The sequence below is a fragment of the Lynx rufus genome, unplaced genomic scaffold (assembly GCF_022079265.1).
Source record: "Lynx rufus isolate CCGP_SWC_20201006 ecotype Redwood Valley unplaced genomic scaffold, mLynRuf1.p SCAF_23, whole genome shotgun sequence".
NCBI classification, from domain to species: Eukaryota; Metazoa; Chordata; class Mammalia; order Carnivora; family Felidae; genus Lynx; species Lynx rufus.
Genome location: NW_025814838.1, coordinates 1,278,559 through 1,298,198, shown reverse-complemented (window position 1 = coordinate 1,298,198; position 19,640 = coordinate 1,278,559). Strand labels below are relative to the sequence as shown.

The window sequence follows — 19,640 nt, the reverse complement described above, 5'->3', positions numbered from 1 at the left end:
CTTGTTCTTGCCAAAACCCTAGTACCTGATCTGTAACCCAGAATTATGTGTCTTTGAGGTAGAAATCACCCAAGAGGAGGGAAGATTGGCAAATCTGATCTGGTAGGGTATCTTTCCCTAAAGTTTCAGTTTTAAGTCACTCCAACTCATACTTTTTCTCTCCTCCTATTCCCTTAGTTCTGGACTTTCCCTCAGAGCTCTCTGATGCCTCAGATTTTCCCCTGCTTTTACTCCTCTTGCTCAGGTGCTTTCACTCCTTTTCCAGAAGGCAGGCATCCTACCTCCAGTTGCTCCATCCCCCTTTTGCTTCCCTCCATCTAGCCAAACTAGTTTGAGTCAGCCACACCCCATTCCGAGCTCCTGGGGCTTTTCAGGAGGTGGCTGGCCACCCAACCCCACCCCTGGGCTTGGCTTGGAGACCTGAGTCAGCTCCTCCACCCAAGCCAAATCAAACCTGAGGCAGGAGCCGAAACTCACAGTCCCTCAAGGCCTATAGCCAGGTAAGAGCCCCTGTTCATTTTTACGTTTCCTTTGATCACTTCTGGACCCTCTCTTTGCATTCCCCCCCAATGACTACATCTGTGTTTACCTCAGCAGTTCTTTTCCCATACCCATTCTTCAGCCTTGTGGTAGAGATTCTTTGCACTCTTCTTATCTTGCCTTTCCTCTTTCCATCTATCCTTTGTTACTTGTGTTCAGAGAACTGCAAATGGTTCTGTTTTGTGTAGGATGTAGGGGGATGGTTGGAGATGAGGGTGGAAAGGTGGTTTGATGCCAGAGCTCAGAGGACTTGAGAAGTTAGGGGAATGAGAAGTGATTAAGCAAGGCATCGTTATGTAGGTTTCTGTGTGGGTTATGAGGTCAGACTGGTCCTGGGCTAAAATGGAGAGTAGAGGTAGCAGGGAGTCAGCATAGCAAAAGAGGCCCTGATTTACGCAGGTAAGGATTTTCTGGTGTTCAGTGTCCTCAGCTATAAAGAGAGCTTGAATGGATAATTTTCCCCTTCCTTTCCCCCATCCCTGTGTTGTCATCCACCGTGTTTTCACATGAAATGATTGCTTTGCTTAAAGTGGGGTATAGGGCTTAGGGTGCTATTTTGTGACCCCTCAATATTCAGGGGCAGCCTCTGAGGAACTTCAGGAAATTTTAAGCCCTCTGAAATACAGTTTAAAGTCACTGATTTATATAGTCTGATTCCTAGCAGCTTTTGAGATGGTTTTTCTCCTGCTTGTCAGTGTGCTCCTGTCATTTTCCTTTCCCCTACATGTCAAAACAGCAAAACAGATAATGCGATATTCACACCAGCTTGCCTTTAAAGGCTCCAAATCTTAGGCTGAGAAAAAAGGATTCCGGCCACACATTTCCTCTCTTGGTCTATGAGTCACTCACTGGAGGAATTCCGCATAAGGCAGCTTACCTGACAGTTGGGCTAGGTCACGAGGACAGATCAGAGAGAGGGGTGGAGTCTGAGCACGCCAGGCCAATGGCTCAGTTGTTGGGCTTACAAGTACCTTGACTGTATCGCCCACAGGTGATGGAGGACGAGGAGAAGGCAGTGGACACCTTGGTGAGCAACATGGAAGCTGCTCATTCTCCATCCCCCATCCGCTGCTGCTGGCTCCGCCTCCGCTACCTGGCAGCTACTAGCATTATCTGTGGCTGCTCTTGCCTGGGAGTCGTGGCCCTTGTGTTTGCCATCAAGGTGAGGAATGCAATTCCTATGGGAGCAGGGGGGTGGGTGTAGTTAGGCAATGGTTTGGTGTATCTGATCTATATCTACAGTGATCACACAGTTACTAAGTACTTGTCAGAGCTTGGCTCTGGGCCTGCTGTCAAAGGGCTCACCGTCTAATGAAAGAGAGAACTGCGAAAATGGATAATTATGACTGGAATGCAGGTCATCAGTACTGTGACAGAGGAAATACAAGGCATTTGGGGAGCTAGGGAGTGTACGTACGTGTGATTACACACATGTGTATAGTAGAGTAGGTGACAGGAAAATAACCTTAGGGAATGAGTGACTAAAGGTGAAAGGGCGTTCTAGGTAAAGGGAACAGTGTGTACCTGGACTATTAGTTCTGCATGACTGGACCACTGAGGAATAGTGACAGATGAAGCCAGAGGGCCCAGATTCCCAAGGGCTTACAATGCTGTGCTTGGAGTTTAAACTTTATCTTCAGAGTACTGAGGAGTACTTTTTTTTTTTTTTTTAATTTTTTTTAACGTTTATTTTTGAGACAGAGACAGAGCATGAACGGGGGAGGGTCAGAGAGAGAGGGAGATACAGAATCTGAAACAGGCTCCAGGCTCTGAGCCGTCAGCACAGAGCCCGATGCGGGGCTCGAACTCACGAACCGCGAGATCATGACCTGAGCCGAAGTCGGCCGCTTAACCGACTGAGCCGCCCAGGCGCCCCCTGAGGAGTACTTTCAAGAGTTTTTGGAGAGGAGAGTGACATGGTCAGGCTTGTGTTTCAGTGAGATCTGCTCTCAAGGCCTACATGGAAGATGGATTGGAAGGGGCAGAACTCGAGGCAGTTGAGCAGTGATTAGAGTGATCTGTAGCAGTTGGGAAGAAGCTGTGGAGTTTTGGAGAGGGCTTCACCATTTCCAAACACCTAACCAAAACTGCACATGGACCTTTTGAAAGGCCACACGGGATAACTTAAACATCATGCTGGAATTTTCTCAATCCTAGTTGGATATTAATTATCAGAAACTGTATTCTTATCATCATGAGAATTTCTGGGCTTCATTAGGTCAAAATCATAAACAGAATCCTTAATAATGAGAGAGTTGAGACTCATGGGGCTAATATGAATGGAGTGTTGTTTGACTGGACGTGGAGGTGGGGGGGCGGGGCTAAATACTCCAAGATAGCTCATTGTTTCTTGCCGAGGATTCCAAATTCTGAATGAACCTGGGATGAGTAGAAAAAGATAGGGAATAAAAGGATTGAAAAGTACTTTCCCATATGTGATCTTGTGAGCTAACAATGGCTACTTGGAGAAGTACACAGAGCAGAGTGGGTACTTGCTTTGCAGATGAGGCTTGAGAGATAGACATTGGAAAGGGAGGTTAGGGGTTTGGGTGTCAGGTTTTGAGCCATGACAAGGATGGAGGATTGGTGTGGGACAATGGGTACTTTGGGTCAGAAGCAGGGGGAGAACCTAACCAAAAACCTGCCCCCACAGGCGGAAGAGCGGCATAAGGCAGGCCGGTCCGAGGAGGCAGTGCACTGGGGGGCCCGGGCCCGGAACTTCATCTTGGCCAGCTTTGCCGTCTGGCTTGCTGTCCTCATTCTGGGCCCCCTGCTTCTGTGGCTGCTCTCCTACGCCATCGCCCAGGCTGAGTGACCCTGGGTGGCCTCTGCTGAGAGTCAGCGAGACCTCCTGGATCCTGCAGTGCGGCATTGCTAGGGTCTGGGGCGAGCAGTGGTCCTTCCTGGCTGGAAGGATGGTGCCTCTCTCAAAGGGCTTTGGAAGAGCTCTTCTAGACCTTTCTAAAAGGAGGCAGCAGCTGAGACTGATGAGGGGAGGCCAGCCTGCTCTGTTCTTTCAGTGCCCACCACCCCCTAATTCCCCCAGCCCATCACATCCTAGGGGCCTCAACCCAGAGGTGGGGTTGAAAACCAGGCCTGATTTTATTAGAATTTGTTTTGTAATAAAAAGCTTTTTTAGTGGTGAAATGCTCCTGTCTAATTGTTGTTCCCCTACTTTCCCCGGGTTCTTGGCAAGAGCCAGACTGGACATGTGACCGATGGCAAAATCTGCATTTCCCTTTACCTAGGCACTCCGAGAGAAAGAAAGGATTTTTTTTTTCTTTCTCTCCACCCCCTCCCTTCTCCTGGTGGTTTCCCTTCTTGGAAACACCCCAGCTTCTCCCGTGCACATCAACAGAGACCCTGTGGCCAGATAGGAAGAGTAATAGCAGCAACCACTATTTACTGAGTGCTTACTATGTTCCAGGCTGTGTTCTAAGCACTTTATATTTCTTAACTCCTTCAGTCCTCACAGTTAATCGATAGCAGGTACCATTATTTACATTTTATAGCTGAGGAAACAAGCACCCAATGTCACCCAGCTAGTGAGAGGCAGAGCTGGGATTGAACCCAGATAGCTTGCTTCCAGAGTCGAAAGAGGAATGGAAGGGTTGGATAGCAGTCACAGGTAAGTCTCTGCCCTGTGTGTGAAGCTTTGTAGGATTATAATGAATTTTCATATCTTGGGCCTCATGGTAATCTTAAACATATTTTATTTCAAATTTCGAAGTATACATGCAGGAAAATATCCCAAACAAATACAGAGTTTATAAACTAATGCAAAGCAAACATCTGAAAATCACCATTCAATCAAGAAATTGAACATTGCCTTTACTCCAAAACCTCCTTTATATCCCTCCCAATACCACTCCCTTCCTTTTTTCCCACAGGTAACTACCATTCTGATAAGTTTGTGTTGTTTTTTTTTTAAGTTTATTATTTTGAGAGAGAGAGGGCATGAATGGGGGGAATGGCAGAGATAGGGAGAGAGAGGATCCCAAGCAGGCTTTGCACTGTCAGGGCAGAGCCCAATGTGGGGGTCAAACTCATGAAACTGAGATTATGACTTGAGCTGAAATCAAGAGACAGACGCTTAATCGATTGAGCCACCTAGGCACCCTCCATTCTGATTTCTAACAGTGGAATTTAGTCTTGCCTGCATTTAAGCATTGTATAAATGGAATCATATGTATTCTTTTCATATCTGGCTTCTTTAACATTATTGCTGAGATTCATTAATATTTGGTTCAGCTATAGTTTTCATTACTGTATGGTATTCCATTATATGAATATATTACATTTTATCCATTTCCTGTTGGTGGACTTTTGGGATGATTACAGTTTCGTGATATTATGAATCATGCTGCTGTGGACATCCTTGTACATGTCTCTTGGAGTACATGTGCTCTGGGAATTGAATTTTTGGATTATTTCACCATAATTTAGAGACCAGAGCACGTAAATGAATTAGAGATATTTGTTGCACACCGAAGAGAGAAGATTAAAGAGAAGAAGAGGCACATGATGGTTGTCTTCAGTGTTCTGAAGTGCTCCAGGAAATAAAAGTGAAGAGACTCTATTGTTGGTTCCAGAGGTTAGAGTTACAGCAATGGATAGAAGCCATACCTAGGGCACTGGTGGTCAATCTTGTCTTCACAATAGAACTGCCTGGGGAGCCTTAAAAAGTACTTAATGCCTGGGCTTTTGTCCCTAGGGATTCTGATTTAATTGGTGTAAGCTGCTGCCTGCACATCAGTATAACACATTTTAGATTTCATAAAGAAACTTTTTTAAAGGTAATATTTCATTAATCATTTTCAGTTTCTAGAGGAAACTATCCCATTCCCCCAAACTGATTAAATGAGGTCTTGCTATTTTTTAAAAAAAATTTTTTTTGATGTTTATTTTGGAGAGAGACAGAGACAGAATGCGAGTGGGTTGGGGCAGAGAGAGAGGGAGGCACAGAATCCGAAGCAGGCTCCAGGCTCCAAGCTGTCAGCACAGAACCCGACATGGGGCTCGAACTCATGAGCTGAGAGACCCAAACCAAAGTCGGACGCTCAACCGACTGAGCCACCAGGGGCCCCAAGGTCTTGCTACCTTTAAACTCAATTTTGAAAAATTTCAAGCCTACTGAACAAAAGAATAGTACAATGAACTTATGTGCTCTTCACCTAGATTTATACTTTTTTAACATTTCACATTTGTTTTAGATCTTTCTAAATGCACAAACTGTTATTGTGGAACCATTTGAGAGTAAGTTGAAGGCCCTTCTTTCCTAAATACTTACAATTTTAAAAAATGCTTATTTATTTTGAAAAAGAGAAAGCAAGAGTGGGGGAGAGGCAGAGAGACAGAGAGAATCCCAGGCAGTTTCCTTGCTGTCAGTTTAGAGCCCAATTTCTTGAACTGTGGGATTATGACCTGAGCTGAAATCAAGAGTTGCTTAACTGGCTGAGCCACTCAGGAGCCAGTGTCAGGTTTTTTTTTTTTTTTTTCAACGTTTTTATTTATTTTTGGGACAGAGAGAGACAGAGCATGAACGGGGGAGGGGCAGAGAGAGAGGGAGACACAGAATCGGAAACAGGCTCCAGGCTCCGAGCCATCAGCCCAGAGCCTGACGCGGGGCTCGAACTCACGGACCGCGAGATCGTGACCTGGCTGAAGTCGGACGCTTAACCGACTGCGCCACCCAGGCGCCCCATCCAGTGTCAGTTTTAATGTAAGTATGGTCCCAGATTGTTTTTTAGTTCAATTTGTTAGATTCATTACTGTCATCCTTAAAATGTTTGGTTGAGGTATAATTTATATGAAGTAAAGTACACAGATCTTAAGTGTGCAGCTTGGTGAACACCTCATATGAAGACCTCTATATAATCACCACCTAGGTGAGTAGAACATTTCTAGCACATCAGAAGGCTCCCCCATGTTCCTCTCAGCCTCATTAATCTTTGTGTTCCTGGTTTTGACCAGTGGAAATTCCTTCAACTTGGTTCTTGTGTCCTGCTATGTCTCCACATTTCTTCACTTACTTTCTGGCCCAAGCCTGGGAATTGGCCATTTCTCCCAAGGAGTCCTGGTTCCTTGAACTGAGGACTATTACTTTAAAATGACTAGAGTAGAAGTGCCTGGGTGGCTCAATCGGTTAAGTGTCTGACTTTGGCTCAGGTCGTGATCTCACGGTTTGTTAGTTGGAGCCCTATGTAAGGTTCTGTGCTGACAGCTCAGAGCCTGGAGCGTGCTTCAGGTTCTGCATCTCCCTCTCTCTGTGCCCTTCACCCACTCACGCTCTCTCTCTCTCAAAAATAAACATTTAAAAAAATTAAAACGACTTAGAGTAGCTGTACTCATTCTTCTGGGATGTTATTGCTTTTAGGCCCTTTTAGAGATTAGAGCTAGAACACATCTAATTTTATCTGTTTTAAATCTATTTTTTAAGTCATAGGATTTTAATCAGTCATAAGGTTCTTTCTCCCCTTTCACCATCCCAAATTCCAAATTCCCACAGGAAGAAACTTGGCTGCCAACTACATCAACATGTTTATTCATTTGCCCAATTTCTGAATAATTATCCCATTATGCTACCAAACAGCCTACTAAAGTTAAGTTCAAGGTTTCTTTGCGATTTTGTTCAGACTGATGGTATAAAGTCAAAGTACTCAGTTAAAAAGTTACTTGGATTTGTTTTTCTCTTCTATGGTTGTGATCCCAAAGTGACATTTCTAAGATAGTTGCTAAAGATTAAATGAATTCATTCTGTGCCTTTTTTTTGCTGGAACATAACCTCCACAAGGGTGAGGACTCCCCCCCCCCCCCCCACTGCTGATAGTCTAGCGTTTAGACGCTCAGCAAATATTGAATGAGTAAGTGAATGCCAGGGTTGAGCTATGCGCTGAAAAGGCTTATGAAGTAAGTTGCTCCGGGCAGTATCACACACAATTTGGCAGACTTAGAACAGAGTGTGATAATCCCCCAAGGCTTTTAAGGAGGCGGTGGTGGAAGACTGGGAAATGTATAACCCCAAATGGTGAGCACGAGGGCTTTGGAGATACTGAAGAGGCGCAGCAACCAGAGGACTAGGAAGCCTCTTCTGGTTGACAGGCTCTGACTCGTCCAAGTCCTCACCCAGTGGCATGTGGGGGTCCAAGCTGCATGCTCTGAGCATTTTTTTTTAAGTGTTTACTTTTGAGAGAGCAAGTACACAAGCGGAGGAGAGACAGAGAGAAGGAGACAGATGATCCTAAGCAGCCTCTGCACTGACAGCAGAGAGCCCAATGTAGGGCTTGAACTCACAAACCCCTGAGATCATAACCTGAGCCGAAGTCAGATGCTCAACCGAGCCACCCAGGCGCCCACTCCGAGCCTTTTAAAAGCAGGGAAGTGACTTCTCAAAGCAGGCATTCCTGCTGCCAGGCTGCCAATATAAAAGTTTAAAAAAGAGCCAAATTCAGATAGTGATGCTAGAAGGAAAGGAAGGGGCCATGACCAAGTCCGGGAACCTGAGACGCAGCTAGTCCCGCGACCCAGATACCCAGAAGCCACGCTTCCGGGTAAACCTAACTTCCGGGTACCGTTGGAAGCCTCCAAGCCCTCTAGACAACGAGCTCCGCCCCCTGCTGTCCCCAGCAGATCCTGTGCACTAATTGGCTGCATCTGAAGCCCCGCCCTAGCGTCGCAGCCTTCGGTAACTCCGAGCTCCAACGCCCGCGCCAGCCTAGGGACTCCCCGCTTCCTATTGGACTACGAACTTCCAATCGGAAGGGATTTTGAAGCTCAGTCTTCAGGCGGCGCTGACCACTCGCCGACAGGATGGGGGCGGGGCCTGAGGTCGTTGCCGGCGCCGCCCTGGGAGTAAGGTAAGGAACTGGAGGCGAACCCGGGACAGAGAGGCTTCGCGTTGACCCTGGCTTCTCTCTCATCACCCGCGGGTGAGCCTGCGCGAGACCCCACGCCCCCTCCCAGTGCCCGCCCAAGTGCGCCTGCGCAGCAACAGCCACCTGCCCGTGTGCCCTTTCCTTCCTTCCTTAGCACCTTTTCCCTTCCCCTCCCCCGTCCCCCTCCCTGCCCTGCCACCCTTCCCGCCCCCTAGGCCCTTTCGCAGGGTCTCCCCAGTCCTGATCCTTCCCCCACCCCGTCCCTATCCCCCAGGATCCTGGCGCCCCAGCCGCAAGGGCTGCGCCTCCGCGAGCCGCGATGTGTGTCCTCCCAGAGCCTGTGGGCCTCACTGCCCTCCCTACCCTCCGTTTCCTCCACACAGGCCCCCACCACCTTCAGAATGACTCTGGACGTGGGGCCGGAGGATGAGCTGCCCGACTGGGCAGCGGCCAAGGAGTTTTACCAGAAGTACGACCCTAAGGACGTCATTGGCAGGTGAGGCTTCATTCAGCCAGAGAGACAGAGTTCCAGAGAGATGAGGTCCTAGCCAGAATACACGATTCCATTTGAGGGCTGGATAGTTCTAAATGGGAAGGAACAGTGGTTAGTGGAGCAACATTTGGTGACTAAACTCTTTTTCTGAGCCAACCTCCATTTTTTCCAAATTCACACATTTATGTGTTCAGCAAGCATAGTTGAAGTAACTTACTGTCGGCCAGACATGAAGCTAAGCACAGGGAAGGTAGAAGAGTTGTTTGTCCTCCAAATGAAGTGACTGAAAGAGACACAAAAAACGTTCAAGTAGTATCAGGCTGTGTAAATAGTGTGATGGGGCTGATAAAACCACAGCTTCCCCCTAAAGGGGGATATTTGGGTCTTGAAGGATGAATAGGAGTTCAGCATGCAGAGAATAGAAGGAAGGCCTCACTTGTAGAGACAGTGCAGATACACTTACTCATCAAAGATTTCCTAAGCACGTATAGTGTGCTGGGTGCACTGTTTGAGGCACTAGGAATACAAGACCCACAGGTTTTCTGTTTGCCTGGAGTATATGCTAGTGGTAGAGATGGAGGATAAACACAAAAACAAGATAAACGTCATCATATGCTGGGATGATGGAATGAGAGTAATTAATGGGACTGAGACTTGAAGGATGGGAATGAACAGCTTGTGAGCTGAGATAGGATATATTTGGGGCAGAAGGAACAGCACATGCAAAGGCTCAGGCTAGAAAGCGCCTGTTCAAGCAATAGATAGAAGATCATGGTGGCTAGAATGTAGTAAGAGTGGCACAAGGTGGAGGAAATTAAGTTGGAGAGGTAAATAGACATTAGATTATGTAGGGATTTATGCCATGATAAGACATTTAGATTTTATTCTAGTGAAATTGGTGGTTTCAAACAGGGCAGTAACATGATCTGATTTACATATTTTTGATTTGGGGGTAGGAACTTAAACTTTCCATGCCTCAGTTTCTCCATTTAGATTGGTTTATAAAAATAGACCCTACCTTGTAGGTTGCTGTGAGGATGGAAAGAATATGATACACTTTAAAAAAAATTTTTTTTTCTTTACATTTATTTTTGAGAGACAGAGTGAGTGGGGGAGGGGCAGAGAGAGAGGGAGACACAGAATCCGAAGCAGGTGCCAGGCTCTGAGCAAGCTGTTAGCACAGAGCCCGACGCGGGGCTCAAACCCACTAACCGTGAGATCATGACCTGAGCCATCGTCGGATGCTCAACCGACTGGGCCACCCAGGTGCCCTGATACACTTTTTTTAAATGTTTTATTTATTTTTGAGAGAGAGTGTGCGAACAGGGGAGGGGAAGAAAGAGAGGGGGACGAAGGATCTGTGCTGACAGCAGCAAGCCTGATGCAGGACTCAAACTCATGAACTGTGAGATGATGACCTGAGCCAAAGTCGGACACTCAACCGACTGAGCCACTCACGTGCCCCTTAGTATGATAACTCTTAGAACACTTCCTGGCATATGGTAAGTGCTCAACACAAATGTGTTATTACATTTAAAAAAGGTTATTCTGGTTCTTGTGTAGAGAACGGATAGGAAAAGGACAAGAGTAGATGTGTAGAGATCAGTTAGGAAGCTACTAATGGATTCAGGCTAGAGATGGTGATGTTTAGAATAGAGGAGCGGTGGTAGAGATGGGGAGAAGTGGATAGATTTAGGTGATGATTTGAAGAGAGACTTGATAGTTTCCTGAAAGACTGGTTACGGACCATGAGGGAAACGGAAAGAAGCAAGAGTAACGTCTCAGGTTTGGATTTGAGCACCTGAGTACCGTTTACTGAAATGAAGAAGTGTGAGAAAGATCAGATTTCTGGCAGGGGCAAGCAAGTCAGGAGTTCCATTTTGGAAATACTAAGTTTTGAGATATCTACCTGGAGCTGTCAAGTGGGTACATGTGTCTGGAATTGGAGAGAGAGCTGGGCTAGAGCAATAAATCAGAGGCGTTAGCATATAGATAGTAGTTGGTGAGAAAATAGAAACGAAAGGGGGCCTAGGCTTAGGCCCTGAGGCCTGTCACCATTAAGGGGTTACAGAAGGAGGAGTCAGTAAGGGAGACTAAGATATAAGATAGCACCTGTGAGTTAGAAATAAAAGCACAAAAAGAATGTGCCTCTGGAAGGTTGGCATGGTCTGCTGTGACCCATGCTGCCCAGGCCAGGAAAGTAGACAGGGGTGTGGCTATTAGGTTTGTTCAGACTCTTTTAAAATATATCACATGGAGATGTCACAAAGGCCTTTGGGATCAGGAATTCTGGAGAGGACTCAAGGTTTGAGACAGTGCAGCAGGAGCCAATTGCACAGTTGGTATTTAAGTCCCCTGGGACTGGTTGGAGGTCATCAGAGGGGAGAGAGTGTCTGGAAGAGAAGTGAGCTGAAATCCAAGTCCTAAGCTGACATAGGGTTTCAGGACTAGATAAGGGAGGATTCACCGAGGCTGGGAAGAACCCTTAGGGAAGGCAGTGGAGTGTTTCCACTGCCACAGGGTACAGAAAGACCCATTTTGGAGAAAGCAGGTCAGAGGGTAGGGCCCCTGTCATCTCATTCTGGCATTACAGTAGTAGCATCATCCCTGGTCTCTACTGTCTTTTCCCTGCATAGTAAATTACCTGCATACTTTTACTGAATGACTTTTCCCAGAGTACCAGTCTATTCATGTATAAAGGCATGAAGCTTTTTTTTTTTTTTTTTAATTTTTTTTTCAACATTTATTTATTTTTGGGACAGAGAGGGACAGAGCATGAACGGGGGAGGGGCAGAGAGAGAGTGAGACACAGAATCGGAAACAGGCTCCAGGCTCTGAGCCATCAGCCCAGAGCCCGACGCGGGGCTCGAACTCACGGACTGCGAGATCGTGACCTGGCTGAAGTCGGACGCTTAACTGACTGCGCCACCCAGGCGCCCCAAGGCATGAAGCTTTAAAAGAGCTTGATGCAGTCTAGAAATTGATAAGTTGTAAGTCACTGAAATAAAGACTGAATAGCAGAGTAATAGCCAAAGATGAGGCTGAACAGAAACTGAGACCATTTCTGAGTGATGGGTGAAGGAACTGGGATTTGACTTCTATCTTGCAGGTAATAGGGATGCAGTATGGAGAGAAAACAATTTTAAGTGCACTCCACAGTTAACTATAAGGTTGGAATTCTTAGGTCTCATTTCAAAAGAGCACAGTTGTTCTAGGGGGTCCCACTAAGGAATAAGGGAACTGTTAGGGAATTTAAGCTGGAAAACTTCAGCAATGAATGACATGATTCTTATGACAGGACTGTCATAAGAAGCTCATTCTGGAAGCAGTGTGGTGGATGGGTTGCAGTGGCTGAGACTGGCAGCAGGGAGATCAGTGGGGAGGCTGTTAACAGCTATGGGGGTGGAGAAGTAGGAAACAGAATTGAAAAAAAACACAGAATGGAGTGGACTGGTTGCAGGTGGTGGGTTGTGAAGGAGAGGAAGAAGCCAAGAACTGTACCAAGATTTCTAGCTTGGGAGTCTGGTTGAATGGCATTGCCATTTAGTGGAGATCAGGAAAGTGAAACTGTGAAGTGGCCAAGAGTAAGGCAGTAGGTGTGGGGAGCACTGCGGCAGCTGGACGGGTCTTGTCCCACTTAAGATGGGAATTCATTTTGAAAAGAACAAGAATACGCTGACCAAACAGCGCACCTGGCCAGAGGGTCAATAGTTTATATCTCTTGATGGAACTAGAGATGTGGTTGACAGGCATTCTAAGCAAAGGGAGTTACATAAGGGCAAGGAAGCCTTGAGAGCACGGCAGTAAAGTTATGTGGAGGGCAGCCAGGGAACCAACATAGGAAATGTGGTGTGAGGGCCGATCTTGGAGAGATTTGCACTTAGCCTGAGGTACTTGTAGGGTCATATGCAATTGGTGACAGATTCCCAGCAATGAAATACCTGTCTAAGACTTTCTCTTCACCATGCCAAATGGGCTTTTCTGCTTCTATCTCCTTAATGTTTTTCAACATCTCTTCAAGATGTTTTTGGCCACATTTCAGAGCCGGCAAAGTGGAATCCCAGAGACCTTAGGTCATTAGGTTACATGGAGGTTAATTAGTGGCAAATTTGGGGCCTACACCAAGGTCTCCTAATTCACAACTTTGGTCTTCCAGTCAATGGTCCAGTATTTATTTGGAGCCCCTTGCACTTGACGTATTTTAGGAGAACTTTGGGATTTGGGTGGGGTAATCAGCGAAGTGTGAGTAAAATTTGGAGTGAGGTTTAGGTCATTTCTTCCCACTTTCTCCTTGTGGGGTTCCAGGGCAAGCAAGAGGCAGGCTCTGGAGCTCAGTGTGGAAAAGACTTGCCTAGGCTTATCCACGGAGGGAGTGGCAGAAACTGGGTTCAAACCCAGGACCTCCACCTGCCTTCTCTGTGAGATTTGTGTTGCACCTTGCTGGGTATCCAGGTTGCTTGCTGAGGCTACTGTGAAGCTACTGTAGATCAGAGCGAGCTCCTCGGGAGGCAGCCTTGTCGCCCAGATGGATCTTCGGAATCTGGTGCAGTGGGTAAGAGGATGCCGAGGCACCACTCTGCGTGAAAATGACAGAGCAGGAGGCCTGACTCTTGTGCTGTCTTACTCTGGCAGAGGAGTGAGCTCCGTGGTGCGCCGTTGTGTTCATCGAGCTACTGGCCATGAGTTTGCGGTGAAGATCATGGAGGTGACAGCTGAGCGACTGAGCCCCGAACAGCTAGAGGAGGTGCGAGAAGCCACGCGGCGAGAGACGCACATCCTTCGCCAGGTCGCCGGCCACCCCCACATCAGTGAGGCTGCCTTCCCTGCTCCTGTTAGCTGACAGCCACCTCCTGCTGGCCCTGCCCATAGCCCCATTCCCCCCACACTGCCTCCATGCCTCTGCTCCCTTTGTCATGGCTCTGCTCCACCTCAAAGTGTGGCCAGCCTTTGGGTCCCTACTGCCTCCTTTTGGTTCTCCTTCCTTCCCAGTAACAGCCCACTGCCACCTTGGGGTGGAAAGCCCCTATAACATGCATCCGCTCCTTTCCATCTCCGTATTTCTACCTTTCTGCCTCTTTCCCAGTCACTCTCATCGATTCCTACGAGTCTTCTAGCTTCATGTTCCTGGTGTTTGATCTGTGAGTATCTCCCTGCCCTGATCTGAGAAGCCTCCTCCTCCCCTGCACGCGTGGCCCCAGCCTGACAGCGCAGTGGGCTAAGACTACCTTGCTCACACCTTCCTGTGCTCCTGGCTTTGGCCCCTCTCCCTGGGTGCCCTGATTGGGCAGGTTCTTCCAGAATGTTAGTGACCAGCCAATTAAAAAGGGTCTTCATGACCCAAGGGGCCACTGTCCCAGTCCCCCATGGTTGAAAGGTTAGCAGGGAAGAAAAGGCTGTTTTAAGAGCTGGCCACTTATCAGCAGGTTCTTGCTCATCTGTCTCTCGCTGTTTAACACCCTACCACCTTACATGGTGTTTGACTCTGCCCGTCAATTCGTTTTCTGGGTAGTCTGAATCTGAGTGTGAGATGTTAGAAAATATAATGTAAAGCAGTGCAAAGGTACCTCAAAAGAGAATGGTTTAAATAGCAAATATTTAAGAGGGACCCTTGGAAAAAATTCACAAAGTCTTCATACAGAAATGACCCTCTGCAAAAGTTGGCCGGGGCGGGGGGGGGGGGGGAGGTAGGAAGTGTCTGTTACCTCATCACACAATGTTGCAAAACACTGATATGCCCCCAGTCAACTCCGGATTTCAAGGACTGATGCAGAGTTGCAGTTAATAACCTCAATTTTTAAAGACAATATAAAATAAGCAAAATTCAAAATAAAGTCCTATTCAACTTTTTACTACTGTTAACTGTAAAATTTTGGTCATGGTCTAGATTCACTTTAAAAGGTCTTCTTCGAGTTTACTCTTACATAATAAGGACCTCCTATAAAATAATTGTTGCAAGAAGGTACTTATTCTTGCTAAAATAACCCTCTCATGGCACAGTGCATATATTTCAACTACCAATCCCCTGGGCCAAGCTGCCCCGGGCATCCAGTTCACTCTTGGAGCACTCTGTCTCAAGACCCTTTGTTTGTCTAAGAGGAATCTCTTTACTGGCCTCTTCCGTGGTATTTTCTGTGAGCCACTGGCTTATTTTCTCAGCCGCTTGTAAGGTACACCTACCTCCCAATCCCTCCTATCCCTTAGGATGCGGAAGGGAGAGCTGTTTGACTATCTCACAGAGAAGGTGGCCCTCTCAGAAAAGGAAACCAGGTAATGGCTGAGCCTGCGGCCGGTGGGGTGAGCAGGGGGCGGGATGGGGCCGGGCAGGGAGAAGCAGAGGAGGAGACTGCACCTCCCTCAGGTCCATCATGAGGTCTCTGCTGGAAGCAGTGAGCTTTCTCCATGCCAACAACATTGTGCACCGAGACCTGAAGCCTGAGAATATTCTCCTAGATGACAATATGCAGATCCGACTTTCAGATTTTGGGTTCTCCTGCCACTTGGAACCTGGCGAGAAGCTTCGAGGTGAGGGGTCCTGGTGCCCTAAAAGGCTTGGGAGGGAAGGAGACCCAGACCTGAGGCTGGTTAGCTGGGTCTGATAATTGAGTACCCAGGTAACCAAGCAAAGAGGAGAAGACAGCATTTGCCAAGTATCCTCTAGGTGCAAAGCGTTGTATGTATCTCACAGTGGGCTTCCTGATCTGGGGTGGGGATGGGTGGAGAGTCATTTTCAAATGAGGTAGGCCTAAGATTTCCTGGAAGTATGCCATGGAATACAGTTTGGCAGTTGCTGGGATGAAAGAATTGGTACCTGAAGTGATAAAAGCAGCTAAAAATAATAGGATCAATAATAGGATCAAGTCGTGGAGGGCTGTGCTTTAGGAGTCTAGACTTGAGCCCGAGACCACAACGGGGAGCCAAGGAAGGGTTTTAAACAAGGGACTTACTCAGTATGTGCCTTAAGAAATCCTATATTCCCACTCATTCTCCTTGGTTTGAGTGGTGATCCTGCCACACAGAATAGAGTTTATAGGAGGAGGAGTCCACTTGGGCAGAAAGGAACGTAGAAAAGATTGAAGTTTTGCTTTCCATTTATGTTATACATGTAAAAACGTGGCACAAAGTTGTGTAAGGAGTGGGTAGGTTTGGTTGCAGGTGGCAAATGATATGCTTGGGGAAGACTTTGAAGTCCATCCAAAAATGAGGTTTTCCCCAGGAAGGCCACCAGGAACCTTGGTGGGTATTGTTGTGCAGCAAGGTTCGGGTCTAGTACTGCCCTCAGTGGAGGGCAGGCAGGAGCAGAATGGGAACACTTATGGTCCTGGCAGTGTTGAGGCTCCAGCAGAGGTCTGGAGTTAGGGGCCCTTGAACAGGCCCTTGAGTTAGGGGTCTGGTGGCATCCATCAGTCTCAGCTCTCTCTCCCCAGAGTTGTGTGGGACCCCAGGGTACCTAGCACCAGAGATCCTTAAATGCTCCATGGATGAAACCCACCCCGGCTATGGCAAGGAGGTCGACCTGTGAGTTTATGGTCTCCCCCCCCTTCCTTTCTCCTTTGTGTCTTGTCCTTCAACACATTTGCCTAGCCCTGCCTGACTCTGGTCTCTTTCCCAGCTGGGCCTGTGGGGTGATTTTGTTTACACTCCTGGCTGGCTCGCCACCATTCTGGCACCGACGCCAGATCCTGATGTTACGCATGATCATGGAGGGCCAGTACCAGTTTAGTTCACCTGAGTGGGATGACCGTTCGGACACCGTCAAAGACCTGGTGAGCTGGGGCCATGAGAGGGTGAGGAAGGAGGCCCAAGAGCTGCCTCTCATGCTCTGGGGTTTCCCCTAGATCTCAAAGCTGCTACAGGTAGATCCTGAGGAGCGCCTGACAGCTGAGCAAGCCCTACAGCATCCCTTCTTTGAGCGCTGTGAAGGCAGCCAACCCTGGAACCTCACCCCCCGCCAGCGGTTCCGGGTAAGCCTGAGAGTGTCAGCGTCTGGGCCTGTTCCTCTGTCCCATGATCATTTTCCTATGGTGGATGCCCCACTGGAGCTCACATTGCCTCTCCTTCCCAGGTGGCAGTGTGGACAGTGCTGGCTGCTGGACGAGTGGCCTTAAGCACCCAGCGTGTCCGGCCGCTGACCAAGAGTGCACTGTTGAGGGACCCTTACGCGCTGCGGCCGGTGCGGCGCCTCATCGACAACTGTGCCTTCCGGCTCTATGGGCACTGGGTGAAGAAGGGTGAGCAACAAAACCGAGCAGCCCTCTTCCAGCACCAGCCCCCTGGGCCTTTTCCCATCATGGGCCCTGAAGAAGAGGGGGACTCCGCTGCTATCGCCGAGGACGACACCATGCTGGCGCTGGGCTAGCACCTCAGCCCAGGGGAACCCCAGAAAGCAGGACTCTCCCGGAGGAGGATTTTTATCATTCCAGCCCTTATGGGCTCTGGCCTCAGGCCCCCCTGCCTGGCCATGCCGCCACTGATATATGACCATAAAGACCAGCCCTGTACACCTGTCCCCACCAGCCAGGGCTTTGGGATCAGAGCTAAGGTGGAAGGGCACTACTGCTCGCAACACCATGCCTCGCCTTGTCAATGCTGCCTGTGCTGCACCTGCAATAAAATCTGCTGCACGCCCGAGAGAGCCAGTGCCCTATGTCTGCTGTCTGGCTTCAGCGGGGAAGCCCAGAAGGTGCTCAGGAGGGGTAGGGGGGCGGGGATGGGGCTGCTCTGCCCCAGGCCTTTATTGGGGAAAATGCTGGGGGTCACTTGGTCTTGTTCTTGCCTTTGCCAGGAGGTAGCTGGAAGAGCTGCTCTAGGATGGTCAACTTGCTGTTGAGCCTTTCCTCGCTGGCTTTGAGCCGCTCCTCTATCAGCTGTTGGAGCTGCCCCAGCTCCTTGCTCATCTGGGTCTTGATGTAGGCTCGAAGGATGGAGACCTGGCCTGCAGGGGCAAGGAAGAAGGGGCAGGTCAGCAGAGATGCCATGGGGCTGAGAGATTGCCCCTAGCTGGGCAAACACAACCTCCAAGGTGCACCTGGGGCTACACAGGTAGCAATCAGGAAAGGCTTCAGTTCAGGAAAGGTCAACTAGCCCTTCTGTGGAGAGAGGTGGGTGGACTGGTCATGCTGGACTCTCTGGATTGCTGATGAGCAGATAAGTGGCCTTACACAGGTGATTTAATCTTTGCATATCTCTGTTTCCTCCTGTGTACAATGTAGATAGTGCTAGCACCTAGTGCCTAGGACTGAGGGAGGGTTAAATGTAAGATGCTTAACACAGGGCCTGCCTGGCACCCTGTTACTGCTAAATGTGTGCTGGTTGTTACTGTCATTGGTTTTATAATTATCCTTTTCTGGAGCTCCTCTTCCGCGCCCCCCCCCCGCCCCCGCAGCTGCACTTTTATTACCTGGTTTGTCATCTTGAATTTCTGCGTAAGGAATCTTTTGGAGAAAGGACACTGTGCCTAAAACAGACCTGAAGTCCTGATGTGGTCTAACCCCTTCATTTTATACTTGCTCCAAGTCACAGGGGAACCTAACCCTTCCAGCTCCTCACTTGGCTCTTGCTCTGGCTGGACCACTGTTTCCAGCTCCTCCTCCTGTGGGGTGACTGCCTGCTTTCCCACCTCCTCGCCTTCTTTCTCTGCAGGCCAGAAGCAGGAAGAGGCTTCAGCTTCAGCCCCAGCCCCAGCCCCAGCCCCAGCCCCAGCCCTCTTCCTCACCTGTCTCATCCTCTGGCCAGAGCTCAGGCGGCTGTAGCCCTATGTAAGTCAAAGATAGGTCCAGCCTCACCTGGGAAGAGGGAGGAGGAGGGAGGCTGAGAGGAGGGCATCTGCACTGAGTGAAAGGGGGAGATGAGAGGTGGCCTCTGTACCTGGGGTGTGAAGACATATTTGTAGAGCTTGAAGTGGCGGAAGTAGGTGTTGACCACATAATCTGCCAGGGCAAGCAGCTGTTCCTCCCTAAAGAGGTTGATACTGAAGGGAGGCCGCTGTGGGGATGATTGGGAGTTAGGGGACTGACCACCCCCAGGAACCCTGACCTTTTCTCCAAGTGCCTGGCAGTCCAGGAGCAGGGAGAGCCCCTTGCAGCCTTCAGAGAAAGATGAGGGTGATGAGTGTGAGAGAGGGCAGGAGACTGGGCTAGACTTTATCTGGGGGGAGACTGAAGATTCCATTCCAGAGGAACTGACCCTGACTCCGTGGCAAAAAAGAACACTGGTGAAGTAGCGGTAACATTCCTCCACGTTGCCCAAGGGGGTTGCTGAGGGGGGAAAGCAAGATGTGACAGTGAGTCCCCTCCCTGATATTCATTCATTTCACTCACTCACCAGCTACTTATTGCACTTTAGAAGTGAGCAAATCTAGGTTTAAGTCCTGGCTTATTTCAGTAATTCACTCAACAAATACCGAGTACCCCGTGCACTGTTCTAGGGCACTGAACAAAACAAACAAGGTCCTGTATGTAAGTGACATACAATAAAATGAGAAATATGTAATTTCACCTCTTGTTAAACATTGTGCAGAAAAACACAGTTCTAAGAATAAAGTGGGGGGGGTGGAGGAGGAGCTGTTTTATTGAGCACTGTGTGTATATTTACATCTATTACAGTATTTCTCAGAACAGTCTCATGAAGTTGGTGTATATGAAGAAATGGACAGTTTCAAAGCTGAAACAACTTGTGTGTGGTCATATTGCATGTAATGACAGAACAAAGATTCCAAGGGAATCCAAAGATTCCAA

At 48.4% G+C, this 19,640-nt stretch overlaps 3 protein-coding genes across 6 annotated transcripts; 2 read left to right on the top strand and 1 right to left on the bottom strand.

Annotated features, from left to right (window-relative positions):
* Positions 1–36: 36 nt before the first annotated feature.
* On the top strand, positions 37–3,687 carry TMEM265 (transmembrane protein 265). The gene is made up of 3 exons (XM_047087882.1): positions 37–500; positions 1,532–1,702; positions 3,194–3,687. Exons 2-3 carry the CDS (start codon positions 1,535–1,537, stop codon positions 3,353–3,355), a joined length of 330 nt encoding a protein of 109 aa, XP_046943838.1. The 5' UTR covers positions 37–500; positions 1,532–1,534; the 3' UTR covers positions 3,356–3,687.
* Positions 3,688–8,262: 4,575 nt separating this feature from the next.
* PHKG2 (phosphorylase kinase catalytic subunit gamma 2) lies at positions 8,263–17,535 on the top strand. Of its 3 annotated transcripts, none has more exons than XM_047087887.1 (10): positions 8,263–8,396; positions 8,798–8,910; positions 13,540–13,715; positions 13,991–14,045; positions 15,109–15,174; positions 15,266–15,429; positions 16,332–16,422; positions 16,517–16,670; positions 16,743–16,868; positions 16,970–17,535. In XM_047087887.1, the coding sequence occupies exons 2-10, from the start codon at positions 8,816–8,818 to the stop codon at positions 17,261–17,263; spliced, it is 1,221 nt and encodes a 406-aa protein (XP_046943843.1). In that variant the 5' UTR covers positions 8,263–8,396; positions 8,798–8,815; the 3' UTR covers positions 17,264–17,535. The 3 variants fall into 3 exon arrangements, with proteins under 3 accessions (XP_046943843.1, XP_046943842.1, XP_046943844.1); XM_047087886.1 differs by having other exon boundaries at positions 8,390–8,468; XM_047087888.1 differs by lacking the exon at positions 13,991–14,045 and having other exon boundaries at positions 8,390–8,468; positions 15,295–15,429.
* Positions 15,671–19,626, bottom strand: LOC124518079 (cilia- and flagella-associated protein 119-like). Of its 2 annotated transcripts, XM_047087889.1 has the most exons (4): positions 18,772–19,626; positions 18,620–18,689; positions 18,454–18,540; positions 15,671–17,839 (listed from the first exon to the last, which is right to left on the bottom strand). In XM_047087889.1, the coding sequence occupies exons 1-4, from the start codon at positions 19,072–19,074 to the stop codon at positions 17,661–17,663; spliced, it is 639 nt and encodes a 212-aa protein (XP_046943845.1). In that variant the 5' UTR covers positions 19,075–19,626; the 3' UTR covers positions 15,671–17,660. The 2 variants fall into 2 exon arrangements, with proteins under 2 accessions (XP_046943845.1, XP_046943846.1); XM_047087890.1 differs by lacking the exon at positions 18,454–18,540.
* Positions 19,627–19,640: the final 14 nt, after the last annotated feature.

Coding starts and splice junctions, on each gene's coding strand:
- TMEM265 (XM_047087882.1), top strand. CDS start 1,535: ATGGAGGACGAGGAGAAGGCAGTGGACACCTTGGTGAGCAACATGGAA. Junction 1,703..3,193: donor CCCTTGTGTTTGCCATCAAG/GTGAGGAATGCA, acceptor CTGCCCCCACAG/GCGGAAGAGCGGCATAAGGC.
- PHKG2 (XM_047087887.1), top strand. CDS start 8,816: ATGACTCTGGACGTGGGGCCGGAGGATGAGCTGCCCGACTGGGCAGCG. Junction 14,046..15,108: donor ATGTTCCTGGTGTTTGATCT/GTGAGTATCTCC, acceptor CCTATCCCTTAG/GATGCGGAAGGGAGAGCTGT. Junction 16,671..16,742: donor CGGACACCGTCAAAGACCTG/GTGAGCTGGGGC, acceptor GGTTTCCCCTAG/ATCTCAAAGCTGCTACAGGT.
- LOC124518079 (XM_047087889.1), bottom strand. CDS start 19,074: ATGGAATCTTCAGTCTCCCCCCAGATAAAGTCTAGCCCAGTCTCCTGC. Junction 18,690..18,771: donor AATATGTCTTCACACCCCAG/GTACAGAGGCCA, acceptor CCCTCTTCCCAG/GTGAGGCTGGACCTATCTTT. Junction 18,541..18,619: donor CTGGCCAGAGGATGAGACAG/GTGAGGAAGAGG, acceptor TCTGGCCTGCAG/AGAAAGAAGGCGAGGAGGTG.